At 34.7% G+C, this 14,244-nt stretch overlaps 1 protein-coding gene across 1 annotated transcript in view; it reads right to left on the minus strand.

Annotated features, from left to right (window-relative positions):
• MIA2 (melanoma inhibitory activity 2) overlaps positions 1–7,495 on the minus strand; it is a 20,888-nt gene extending 13,393 nt beyond the window's left edge. The window contains exons 1-3 of the mRNA XM_004682106.1: positions 7,381–7,495; positions 4,825–4,958; positions 2,502–2,588 (exon numbers count right to left, since the gene is read on the minus strand). Coding sequence (XP_004682163.1) covers positions 2,502–2,588; positions 4,825–4,958; positions 7,381–7,495 — 336 coding nt within the window. The remainder of the gene's footprint in view (positions 1–2,501; positions 2,589–4,824; positions 4,959–7,380) is intronic.
• Between the last annotated feature and the right edge of the window lie 6,749 nt (positions 7,496–14,244).

The following is a 14,244-nucleotide window of genomic DNA, read 5'->3' on the forward strand; positions in this document are numbered from 1 at the left end:
CTCAGTAGTGTACTTCGTTGATCTGCCTGTTCTGCTCCCCACTCTGTCTCTGGTGAAGCCTCTCGCCTCCCCTGAGCCTCTGGCCTGTACCCCAGATATTGCCTATTGCAATGGAAGTGGGGATCTCCTAGCTTACTTAATAGAACCAAATCATCAAGAAGAAGAATGGGGAAGCTATTATTTTTTTAGATCTGAAGATATGAAATAGTAATTGTGCTGATCTTATACACCATTGTGAACTGAGGATGATGTTTAAATTTTTTAAAAGTAAATCTCAGAATTACAATTATACAAATTATTTTTGATACTGAAATATATGGTGCTGATTATAGAGCCAAATTCCTTGGGTCCAAATTTTGATCTCATCATCTACTCCTCCGTGACCTTGGTGAATTACATGATCTTATGCTTCAGTCTGTTCAATTGTAAAATGAGAGTAATGTCAGTATCTAACTTACAAGGGTTTCATAAGAATTAAATGAGTAAACAAGAGTTATCTGCCTCTAGAAAACACTAACCTAATGTAGCCCACAGTTAACACTACCACAAATGAGCCAGTAATGCAAGGCTAAAAAGCCCAACCTCTTGCCTCTGCTCAGGACTCAAAGACATCCTGGCTTCAGAGTTCCCTATGAATTAGCTGAGACCTTTCGTGCAAAAGCAGCACACTTTTTATTTTGTTCCATCACAGGTGCTTTTCCCAAGAGTACCTTTCCAGATGCAAAGATTTATCTGAGTCCACTTCCCAGGTGACTTGCCTCAAACATTTAATATTTCTATATGTTCACTATATGCCCAGCATTGTACTGGGTGCTACAGCAGGCAATAAGGAAGAAAATAATTATAAATTGTGATAAGTGTTATGGAGAAAATAAATAAATACTGCTAAGTATTTCTTTTCTTTAGAATCATCATTTAAATCTTCTGAGGCATTGGTGTTTATGCTGTGACCTAAAGACTAAGAAGGAACTAGTGCAATGAGGAACTTAGGGAAAACATTCCAATGCCCTGGGCTGGGAAAGAGCATGGTGTGTTCTAAGAACTTAGTAAAGGGGCATGGAGCATAAAACAGAGTCAATAGGAAAGCCAGGAACAAAATCATGTAGAGCTGGGGTAAGGAGTCAGGACCTGCCTCCAGGCTCAATGACAAGTTATTAAAGGAATTACCTGATTGATTAATATTTTTTATTTTTTCATTTGTCTGTTTTTTTGTGGCTTTTATAAGGCCCAGTGTTCTTTGGTGAATGGTTTGAAAGAGGACAAAAGTAGAGTCAAGCAGACCAGTTAGAAGATTATTGTAGTATTCTAATCAAGAGATGTCTTAGGGTATGGGGGAAGAGAAGAAAAGACAATATACTCCAAATATATTTTGGAGATGGAACTGACAGGACCAGTATTCATAAAGTTGAATAGACAGATAATTTTAGAATTTGTTCTGGGAAACAGCCAGATAATAATTTGCTTAAGTAGGCACAGTTTCACACTAACCTTATTTCAGATACATTGACTTAACGTGGAATCTGAACAAGATGGACTAAGCAAATTCATATATTGAAAAGTCAGCTTCTGATAACCTTCACCACTACCAAGCACAACATTACCAACATCACCAAGCTTATTTAAAACTCTCCTAGCATAAGAGGCTATACAGATATAATATGTAGAAAGTGTAGAGTATATATTTGTATATAGATATTAACATTATCAGTAAGCATTGAACTATTGCCACCATTAAAAAGTAATAAAGAAAATTCACAGAAAAAAATATGTAGGAAGTGTGATAGGAAATAAATGTTGTCCCACTAGGACAAAAATATTAGTAACAATACCTAATGGTTCATACACTAACTAAATCCTGTTCTATATAGTTTACATATGATCATTTTTCCTCAATAAATTTAGCATTCAGGTTAAGTCTCAGGGCTATCACCATTGCAACCTGAGTTCCATGCATGCCAAAACCTAACCACATGGAATAGCAGACCTCTTCTGTCGGCTGCTGCTCCCCTTAGCAGATATTTCAGTAGATTTGCCTGTTCTGTTTCCCCCTCTGTCTGAATCCTCTCACTCTCATACCTCTGGTCTATATCCCAGTTCTTAATTGACTTTTATTTCACTTCATAAAAATAAACAAATCAATCTTTTAAAGATTTTTAAACTATACTTATTAACTAGTTGTTATAGTATATTTATTAACTAGTTGTTATAATGTTATAATCATTACCCTGACTTTACAGATTAAAAATTTCAAGTACACCAGGCCACAGAGCTACTAAGTAACCAAGTCAAGCTTTAAACTCAGTCTACTTCTAGAATCTGTGATTTAACCATTATACTCTACTACCTGTTTGATAATTGTTCATAAAGAAAAATCTTCACCTGTCTTCAAATTTCTTAGCTAATTTTATTCATATATTCAGACTATTACTGAAAAGCTGAAACCAACTGTTTTAGCCAAACAAATTTAAGTTCAGTTAATAACCATGTATGAGTTTACTCACTTTAGTTGATATTTTAATTTCTTCTGATATGAACACCTCTTCAATTTGTACTGCATCTCTGGGAAAATATCCAAAGTCCTTTCCTTTCTATCAAAATGAAGAACAATGAGTATCAAGGAAGAGTGACCAAAGAAATAATAACTATTGAGTCTAATTTGCCCCATATCCTTGGCATCTCTTTCAAATCACAAACAATTGATTTTCATTTGCTATATAAAAGAAAGTGAATAAAATCACATTCTCTTTTAGTCAAAAGAACTACATTTATTTGACAATACAAAGAAACAAGCCATAAAATTCTGCCTTCTCTGACTTCAAGGGAAAACCATCCCACCTATGCTCTTTCTTCCTTTTTGTGTTCCTTAGACACGTTTCCCACCCAAATGGACAGCTGACTTATATTGGTAAAACTAGGCTACCAGAAGACAAGGGGATGATGATAGCAGCCATGCTAGATGGAGCTGGAACATGTTCAGCATTTTCAGGTTCTCCAAATCAGGTGAGAAATTTAATTAAACTCTGAAGGGCTGAGGAGGGTTCATCATAATCATAAATACATTTTGAGTCCTCCATGGAGGATTTGATTCTATTCAACTACCAAGCTACCAGGGAGCTACCCTGGTAACACAGCTCCTCTTAATCCACTTTGTATGCAGTATGTCACCGAAGAGTGAAAGCGTCACATAATCACTCTCAGCCCATTTTCTCTCCCTGTAAAAATCTACTTTGGTCCTTTGATCCAGCATTATTATACCTCAATTGTGATTCTGCCAGCTCTTCAGTTGTTATAACTCTTTGAAAACTGACATTCTATAGGTGACCTTCACAGAGTTGTTCCTTGGACAGCATGGACTAACCAGCTAGTACACAAAACTAAGTGTGCTTCAGTCTTTTCCCTACTTTCATACATTGACATTACATACTGTGGAACTATTACTTTCACACATAGATAACAAGAAAGAATTTTTTTTTCCCTCTTATGATATTACTGTGTCATTTTCCTCATAGTTGCATTGCATGCTTACAGTGCATTCAAGACACAGATTGGCTTGTTTGGGACACAATAAGCAGTAAGGAATCTTGGAAGTTGCAGCAGCCAGGCAAACAATTCTGGCAAGTAAGAGTTAGGGGTTAAGTTACACAGCCCCAGATTGTAGAAAGCAGGATAGGTCCAGGATATCTGCTTCTTTAAATCACCTTCACAAAGGATACATATGAAGAGATCTGCCCATAGGCAATATGGAAATGATACATGTATTGGGTTGGTCATATTTGATAAACTTTGTAGTATAATTACTTATTATAGCATCTTTTCATTATAAAATATGATACAAATAAAGTTACAAGCCTCTTTTCAACTGAAAATATTGATCATTAATATTTCTGTGTTATATAATTCAGGCTTGTAGGAATTTCAGTGTAACAGTACTTTAGGCAAAGTAAAAGCCTCTCCCAATAGTTCATTTTTTCCATGATAAGTTCAATTACCTCATTTCCTTAGGCTTCTAATCTTTCTGAGGATCTCTTCAATAACAACCCAGTCCTTTGCTCAGAAAGACATGTCTTTTAGTCTGATCAATTTAACTTCACAGCCTTTCTTAAACTTGGTCATTTGACAACAGTGAGGGGTAGTGGGTTACCCAGTCAACCAATTGTCTCTATTGATGTCACTAAAGTCTCTCAAATTAGATAGAAAATCTAAGCATACAATTTTAAAATAATTTCATGGAATTCTTACTCTATCCCAATCAGAGTACCTTCTCAAAAAGCTACTTTTACAGAAATTCTGGAACTACCAATAAACATGGCCATTTTTGTTTGTTTAAAAATGTTTATATGTGTATAAATAAGAAAGTGTTTAAAGATATGTAAATTTACATATAGTTTTGAAATTCTTAGATAAAGTTCTTTTAAAAATGGAAAGCAGGGCCTCCCTAGTGGCACAAGGGTTAAAGTCTCAGTGCTATATCAAGTTATCACCAACCTTTGCAGCTTGAGTTCAATCCCCAGTCAGGGAGCTAAACCACATGGCACAGCAGACCTCTCTGTCTTGGCTGCTATACCTCAGCAGTGTATTTCAATAGATCTGCCTATTCTTTTCCTCACTCTGTCTCTGGTGAATCTTCTTATACCCACCCACCCCCCAACACACACACACACACACACACACACACACACACTTCTGGCTTACACCCCAGTTATAATATGCATAAATAAATGAAAACAAATCTTAAAAAAAAAAAGAAGAAGAAGAAGAAAAGCAGGTATCCTTGTACAAGCTGGTCATTTATTCTGCTATCAGTTTTTGGGATTAGTTACTCACACTTCCTGCCCACAAATCTTCTCTTTCTCCTGCAAGTTTAACATAAACAGATATCTCTTCTCCAGTAGTGAAGTTCAGGAATCGGCAGTCGGGTCCTCTGTAATCTCTCGTGGCCAAAACTCTGCTTATTAAAGCTAGGTAAACATGTAAAGAAAAACACACATTTTAAATGTGTTATTTCTCCTCCTCCTATTTTGCCTTCCTCCAGTCCATCCTATGTATTTCCAGATAATAACTTCTTCATACAATCTATGGCTTCAAAAATTGATATACACTTCCAACTGCACACAGAATCAATTCTGAACGTTTTGGCTTGGTATCTAAGATTAGCCATAACCTCGTCCTCTTCCCTGTTTAAAAAGACAAGGCCTGTGAGCCAACCATCAATCCCCATCTTTCAGTAAGGGAAGAGTGAGATTGGTCAGAGCAGGGGGAAAGAGACACGGTGTGCTAGATAGTAGTGCTATAAGTGAAATATTGATGGGAGGGCTGCACCTAAGGAGGACAATAACTATAGAAAGATGACCCACAATGTAAGAAAGTAAATAAATGTATTGGAAAAAAATAAAGACTTTCTCTCACTTCTTGATAGTTAAACTTGTCTATCCACTGTCCCTGAAATGTGACATCATTCTCAGCAGGGAATAGAAGGAAAAGATAATTTTCTTTCTGGGACCTAACAATATTCCAGACATTATAATTAGCTCTTTAATAATGTTAGTTGAGTAAGTCCTCAAACAGACCTTGGAGGTGAATAATCTCACCTCAATCTAACAAGTGAGTTTTTAAGTCTCAGATAACTGGTCATATATCTGATAAACCATGGAGCCAGATTTGCACTGAGGTTCATTTCACTGTAACATCCACCTTCTGTAATCTGAGCTTTTCTTCTCCTAAGATTAGACACCTGCCTCTCTTTATGATCAGTTCAACCCTATTTCCTCTATGATACTTCCCCAAAGGGTCAAATCTACTTTGCTCTTTTTCTGTCTTTCAGTATTACTAGTTATCCTTCTGTTGTATCACTATTTACTATTTCATATTGCCCAGTATACACCATTCACCAGAATGAAAATTCCTGGAGGGCAAAAAAACTATCTGATATTTCATTTTATTCTCTTAGGTATATACCACCCACCTACTTAGACACATAACAGTTACTCAGTAACTATGAATGTATGATTATAACCACATATGCTAGATTTAACCCTTAAGCATATAAATAATATACAGACCATATTAACTAAAATAATTATATTAACATGTTAAACATATTCAGTCATGCAGCTAATGTTAAAATAATTTGCTCTGAGGTGGTGCAGCGGGTTAAAGCACAGCACTAAGAAGCTAAAGCCACTTCTGCATGAGTTCGATTCCCGCCTGCCCCAGAGGTGACCACATGGTGTGGCAGACCTCACCTGACCCGCCCGCTGCTCCCCTCAGGAGTGTACTTCGTCGATCTACCTGTTCTGCTCCCTACTCTGTCTCTGGTGAAGCCTCTCACCACCCCTGAGCCTCTGGCCTGTACCCCAGTTCTGTATGCACAAATAAATAAATCTTTAAAAAAATAATAATAATAATTTGCTCTGAATTTGAATATGCCCTTTGTTCTATGTCTGGCCCTAACAAAACTAATGAGGTTGTAAATATGAAGGAGAGAGTATTATTGTTGTAAATATCATCTAATAAGCCTTCCCCTATTTAAATTACATAACCCAAATGGTTAAGAAAAATGTTTTGAGTATAGATTTACTTACAAGCCCCTCCAAATTAAAAGTTTAAAAAATAGTTATTATTATAAACTTATTTGCAAATCGGTATACTTATGATACTTTATATTTTAATTTACATGTTACATATCAGAAATCTCATATACTAAAACAACTTACTTAAAACGTTACTTAAAAATTGGGATGTAATTCACCTACATTATAATGCTAATAACAAAAAATAAATTAACTTCTTAAATAATAAAATGAAAAATAATTTCTCCTTGTAGAAGATTGAGGAAGATTAATATTCAAGGATATAGGTAAAATTATGTACAATTAGCACAGATTTCATTTTTTATATAATAAGTATACGCAGAAATGACTACTGTTTGATAAAGTTTACACAGACTAAATCATGATGCTTTGAAATAAAAACATTTTGGAAAACTCATGAGAATCAGAAAGTGGTATTTGTGAAATAGAAACTAAAAATCGTAAGGGCTTCAAAAATAAAACTGAAATTGCTTGATACCTTTATAATACAAATCAATTATATTTCTCTTAAAATGTAGTAAAAGCACTGATTAATTTGTTTGTGAGTAATGGATTTATATCTCTATACTTTCTGATACATTAATGTATCAGGCTAATCATAGGTCCTTTATATTTTTACAATAAGTACTATCATAAATATTTTGTTTCCAACTTTTCCTATTGATACTGAGATACACGTTATAGCTTCAAATATTTCTCAATGGTATTCACATTTTTATCATGTAAGTCCACAACATTTTATGTCATTTCAGAGTAAGAGGAAAAAGGGGAAAAAGAAAAGCAAACTTACTTTCACATTCCACGTCACCACATTTTTTAAAGTCTGCCAGCAGTTTTGTGCCTTCCAGACACTTCATCAGCGAAATAACCAAAAGGAGGATCCTGTGAACTCCAAGATCTGCCATTCTAAAGCAAGCAGGAAGCCCAAACAAGGTAAGCCAATTGTTTAGTCTAAGGATACATCAATCATAATAGAAGATACCCTGCTCTCTTTCCTAAATACAAGAGAAAAGAGTTTTTATTACCTCTATAACTACATTTTTCTATCTGTGTATAGGACAGGGACAAACACTCTCTGTTCTCAATCTGCAGTGTCAGGTATTCAGATAATACATAAGAGTTTAATAATTAACAGGGAGTTTTAGTTGGACTTAAGTCTTATAAAGGTGGCCCGTAGAAAGCAGTCTTGCTTAAAAGGTGACTTGTATTCAACCAGCCAATTCTTAAGTATATCTTCACAAAAAATCTTTCTGTCTTCAGGTAAATCAGTCAGTAATTACAAAGTAAGTATTTATTGCTTACAAAATCCAGTGTCAGTAGAAAAATTACATATTTTTATGTACAATCAGTAATAATTTATGTTAAAAGCTTGGTTTTGAAATATTACTATGAGTTTTTGAAAAAAAATAACACATTTTCATTTTTTTAAAATCTTTAGTATTACTATAAAGTTGGAACATATTCGGCTTCCCTGGTGGCTCAGAGGTTAAAGTCTCAGTGCTACCAAACTACCTCCAGCCATTACGGCATGAGTTACAGCCCCAGTAGGAGACTAACCCACAGGATGCAGCAGACTTCTACTGTCTTACCCACTGCTTCCCTCATCAGTGTATTTCAGTAGATCCACCTGTTCTCTCCACTGTGTCCCTGGTGAATTTTCTCATCCCCACCCTTGCACCTCTGGCCTCTACCCAGTTCTTATATGCAGAAATAAATAAAAATAAATCTTTTTTTTTAAAGGTGAAACATTTAGTTAAGAATAATAGTTAAAATTTATTAAGCACTAGTTATATATATTCCAGGTACTATCTTCAACATTTAAATATATGATCTGATTTAACCTTCACAAAAGCTTTCTAAGGTAGGTTGTCATACCCATTTTTGGAATCCAAGAAACTGAGGTTTATAGAGGTGTGTTAAGTCATTTGCCCAATGTCACATTGTAAATGGGGAAGAAACTTAGACACGGTGATGTCTCCTACCATAGCCTCTATATGATTTACTACTAAGAATCACGGCATGGGCCACAGAAAAATGTCTACTCCATCTGTAACAATACTCTCCCAAAAGTAACAGATACATTATTATTACATATATTTAAAATTGTATGCATGTTTCTCTAGTGGAAAGAGAATGAGAGAGATGTCTGAAAGATCCTCTCCAATCACATGGGAGTACAGAGTATGATTTCAGCTTGTGTTCATATAATGTTTGAACATTTCTGTACTTTTTGAAAGTTTTTTTATATCAGTGAGCATATATCATTAAAAAATAATGAAGCTATGAAAATCAAGTTACTTGAGTGTTATTGTCACTTAAAAGGGATCAAAATCCTATTCTTGGTTTTTGTGTGTAACACTATATCTCAGTGGATTTTGGAAACCATAGTTGCTCTATTTTAATCTTGAGAAAATAACTTTCTAAGCCCTTCTTTGCTGTTCCTTTCCCCTGTATTCCTTTCCCCTGCTTATTTCAATACAAGAGTTTATAGAATACAGTCCTTGTGTGATACCACACTTCCCTCTAGTGCCTGACCAAAACAAAACAAATAGCCTGTCCTGAATAAACTATAAACTAAAGAAAGGGCTTTTGTTTCATGATCCTAAAAAAAAAAAAAAAGTGTGTATTTTATTCGTGTGTTTTCCAAAAACAGTAACTAACATGAAAATGTTTCTTAGAGCAAATATTTTTGCATTTTTAAAGGATATCACAGAATCTAACAGTATGAGTTTGAGACTCTTTTGACTTGCAATCAGAGCAGTACATAGCTATACCTATGCACACCAAAAAAGTGTAGATCCGTTTCCCCAAACATTTTGCATATCTATAAACTCCGTTGCTAAAGCTATTTACCTCTTCAGCTTCAAATTTTGGTATAAAATTATTTGCATAGTTTATTATATCAAAATTAGAATATTTAAGAACCATACAAATTTATCCTTTCTGTATTCCAAATTAAAGACATTTTAAGTAAAATCTGTACTAATTTAGTGATGTTCCAAGTTAAGAGACAGAAACATGCAACTAAATTTAAATCTATCTATTGACTTGTTAAAGGGATTTGGTCAAGACAAAGAACAGAAACACTCTTGCCCAACATACCATCCTAAGATATTTTCTTCTATTAAAAACATTCCCATTTTCTTATACTTAAAACATTCAGATGATCTCATTTTGTATTCAGATAATTATTTTTTTCAAGATTTTTTTTTCATTTATTCATACAAAAACTGGAGTGTAAACCAGAGGTGTGGGGGGGTGGGGGGAAAGAGGGTGTGAGAGGATTCACCAGAGACAGAGAAAAGCAGAACAGGCAAATCTACTGAGATATATTGATGAGGGAAGCAGTGAGCTAGATAGGTCTGCTGTGCCATTTTGGGTAGCTCCCTGACTGGGGATCAAACTCATGTTGTAGTGGCTGGCTTTAGCTTGATATTGCTGAGATTTAACCCCTTACACCCACAGGGAAGCCCCAGACAATTATTTAAATATAATTTAACAAATGTGGTAGCACATTTATAATAAGTATTTAATTTAATGAAACCAAAGTATTAATTTTAGTTAACTTAATATGTCTAAGTTAATAAGGCATATTAGCTTACTTAATTATCTAACTGCTGATGCATTTTGCAAATCAAGTATTATGTCAGTATGAAAATATAGTACTGCTGCAGAAGAAGAAATCATAATAACAGAAGGACCTACAGGAGGTAAGAGTATCTACTGTATTAAGATAAATAATAAATCATCAAAACTTCTCATGTCTTAAAGATAATATAGAGCAACTCTTTCTATGAGACTGTAAAGACATATGAATGCTGCAGTCCTACTGCTTGGTGATATTATTTCTGCTATTTTATATACTATCTTCTCTACAGTTTAGCTTTCCTACACTGTGAACACATTTTATTCAACCATTTGACTGTTACACTGACAATTTATAGAAGAGAAAAATTTTTCTACAAGTTTCTTGGGATAAGCTGAACTGACTGAGCTGGAGTGTTTTTGTTTGTTTAACCAGGGAGTGGGCACTAAAACAGAGCTTTTGGAAAGAGTTTCCAAGGTAGGCAATTGTGCAATGAGAGACAAGGCTTAGGAGAGATTAAAATTCAAACTTTTGTGGATGACATGGAGACAGCTACTCAATCCCTCTTTAAGATAAGCTGTTGTGCTCAGCTGTAGGGAGTGAGTGAAGTTAGCGTACAATATCAAGCTGAGTGCTACTTCAAGGTCTACTACTTGAGCTTCAGAAAACTGCCTACCCAAAAGTCACCCTTTCGGTTGATGCAGTCAATCTAATGAATACATAGTAAGAGAATACAAGGACATGGTCATTTCAGCCTAATGTGGAACACTCTGGCAGGTGTTCCTCACTACAGAGATTTGTGGCCCTGTGTTGTGTTGACTTTCCCTCCTGCTCAGTTCAGCTTTCTCCCCTTTCATAGATGTTGATCTCCTAAACCCCAAACTCACCTCAACCTCTAAGTTCAATCTTAGAATTTAGTGATCCGTAAATATAAAAAGAGGAGATGACAAAGCACGCATATCTCAGCCGATCATGTGAGCTCTTGTTAGCTTTGTTGTTTTTTGGGTTATTGAAGCCCATTTTAATTCTGCCTATTTTTTCTCATTCTGACTATATTAGAGTCCTGTGAGAAAACAGATAGGTATTTCATTTTGAAGGATGGCACTCCTTCAATTATTGAAGAAATTTTAATGAGTGCCTATTTACAAAGGCATTGTCAGGGTTAAGGGAAGCCATTAAGGGATATAACATCCCCAGGTATAAAGGTGGGGTGACCATTGTCTGGAAAAAACGATAGGAGAGAACTAGAAGCAATTTTAAGCTTTCGTTTAAGGAAACTAGTCAAAATTTCTTCACTCTTCTCCTACTTTCTGGTCTCCTAAAGGTACCTCACATTGAACAAATCTAGTTAGAAGTCCAAATAAGGGAAACCTCTCAAGCAGTTCTAAAGGTCTATGTCCAGAGAGAGAGAGCAGTAGCAAATAGTGATAGTGATTGGGAGGAGCGAAAAAAGAATAGTGCAGGTAATGTCATTACTCCTTTTTGTGTTTTTGAATAATAATGTGTATATTCTCTACATCTAGGATAATATTTTTATAAAACTTACTGATCAGGGGCCTGAGTTGACTGGTCTTAGCAGAGGGTGAGAAAGGAATTTAATGTTTGTAGAGCACAAACTTTGTACAGTGAGCTTATTATCTCACACCCAAACCTCATCTTTCAAGTTATTAATTATTGAAGGTCTATAATGCGTCACACACTATTCTAGGGACTGGAGATACACAAGTGAACAGGACAAAGTCCTTGCTTTCATGGACCTTGCATGCTGATGAAAGGAGACAAGACAGGCAAACAAATAAATGAACAACATAACTGCAGGAAGTGATAAGTTATTATGAAGAAAATTGTCTATTTGGAAGGAAGTCCTCTCTGGAGAATGACATTTGATTTAAGATGGAGTACAGGAATGCAGGAAATCCTGCGCAAATGGAAAAATTAATGAGGAGGTTATACTTCATTGTCTGCAGTTTTATTACAAAGGTTTAAAGAAAGAAAGAAGGAATGGATACATTCCACTCTGTCAGAAATAAGACTTTAAGGTAGAAATGAACTTAGTATATACAATCAAGAAACATCTAAGCAGGTAAGGAGTAGCAGGTGATAAATAAGAGATGAAGACAGTGGTCCAATAAGCAGGGAGTTTTGGCTTTGGAGATGAATGAGTTTTATTTTAAGTTCAATGGAAAACCATAGGAAGCTTTAACTACAGAAATGACATTATTGTTTTTTTAGTACAACTTAACCTTTTTTTTTTTTTTTTGACTAATATCTACTACTTATCCTCAGGCCTCTTAAGTTAAATCACTTAAATATTACTCAATATTTATTGAATGAGTGAAAAAATATTTGCATATGTGAATACATGAATTAGTTTCTTCTCCAAGGCATAATTCATCATGCCCCATGACTAAATAAAATTTTATCTTCAGTTGTGTAATTCAGCTGCTTCTCTTTTTCTCCTTTCAACCAGAAAGTCAAATAATCTCTTTGAATAAATTTTCTTTTCAGTAAAAAATTTTGACAAAAAGAATCAGATACCATGTTATTGGTGGTATTAGTTTCAGTAGTAAAAATCTAAATATTAAACTCCTAAAGGAAAATCTTTGGATTCCCAAATACCATAGGGGGTGCTTAACAATTGCTATATGTGAGTAAGTTAATGAGTATAGGAATGTTTAATTTTCTTACAGATTTCAATTATAAAAACCTTAACATATTTTAGGAACTTAAAAAAAAAGGCAGAAGTGAATGATTCTGTAATTCAACTCAACAAGCAAAGTACAGAGATAACTCTCTGAACTCATGGAAGAGTAATGAATCACTCTGTGGATGACTTCTGTATGCTTAATCTTCATAGCCTTTATTCCTCCTCTTATCCTCACTCTACTTCCTCCTTCAAAAAATACAACTAAGCTTTTGTGACACTTGACAAAAGTTTTGGATTCCATATCAATAGCATTTATCACTATAGCTAGGTTACAAGATATAGAAAAGGTTTTCCGATATGTCTATATATGTACATAAAATATTTTTTAAAAGAATAATTTCAAATGCACAAAATGGTGTGAAAATAAACTGTTATTTAAAAAAATAATAATAAAATAAAAAACAAAACAAAAAAAAAGAATAATTTCATCAGGTCCTCCTAGTGGCACAAGGGGTTAAAGTGCAGCTATGAAAATATCCAATGCCACTGCAGCACAAAGTTCGAGCCTCGGCCAGGGAGGTGACCCACTTGGAGCAGCAGACCTCTCTTACCTGCTGCTCCTCTCAGCAGTGTATTTCTGTCAATCTGCCTGTTTTGCTCCCCACTCTACCTCTGGTGAATCCTCTTACCCTCTGCACCTCTGGTCTGTACCCCAGTTGTATGCATACATAAATATTTAAAAAAAGAAGAATGTCATCAACTTGTTATTAGTATAAATGTAATGTAAACTTTAAGAGTATCAGCAATAAAGTTAGGTATGAGCTCTAATTAAGATACCTATTGGTCACAAAGTAAATATATGACATACTGACAAGATTAAATAACAAAAGAATAGAAGAGCTTTGATTTTACCATTTAAGTTTTCAGTATATCCAGAAATACTTTGGCAATGTAGCTACCCTGAATAATCTGAGAACATTTTGAGATAATAAAAATTTAGTGATGAAGTTCTAAATCTCTACTTAGAAAAATGCTAATAATCTGAAATCATGTGTTACTTTTGTTTGCAATACTATTTTCACATAGTTATTTTTGTTTGAAATGTATAAGCATTTGATTTCTGGTAGTTCACTAAACTATAACCTGACAGAACTATAACAACATTGATCATACCCTTTTTATAAATTTACTGATAGTCACATCAGCCTTCAAAGACATGTGAAGTATTTCCACATTTTTGTGATAGCTATATTTTGAAAATGGTTGACTTGCTAAATAATAGATATATGTACTTTGCAAATTATATCATTTTAAAAGTATATTTATTTTGTAGAACTGGAGTGTAGGCCAGAGACCCAGGAGGTAAGAGGCTCCCCAGAGACAGATTAGGGAGCAGAAAGGCAGATTCAATGAAATACACT

This window comes from Condylura cristata, unplaced genomic scaffold (genome assembly GCF_000260355.1).
Source record: "Condylura cristata isolate star-nosed mole 26May11 unplaced genomic scaffold, ConCri1.0 scaffold00013, whole genome shotgun sequence".
Lineage (NCBI taxonomy): Eukaryota > Metazoa > Chordata > Mammalia > Eulipotyphla > Talpidae > Condylura > Condylura cristata.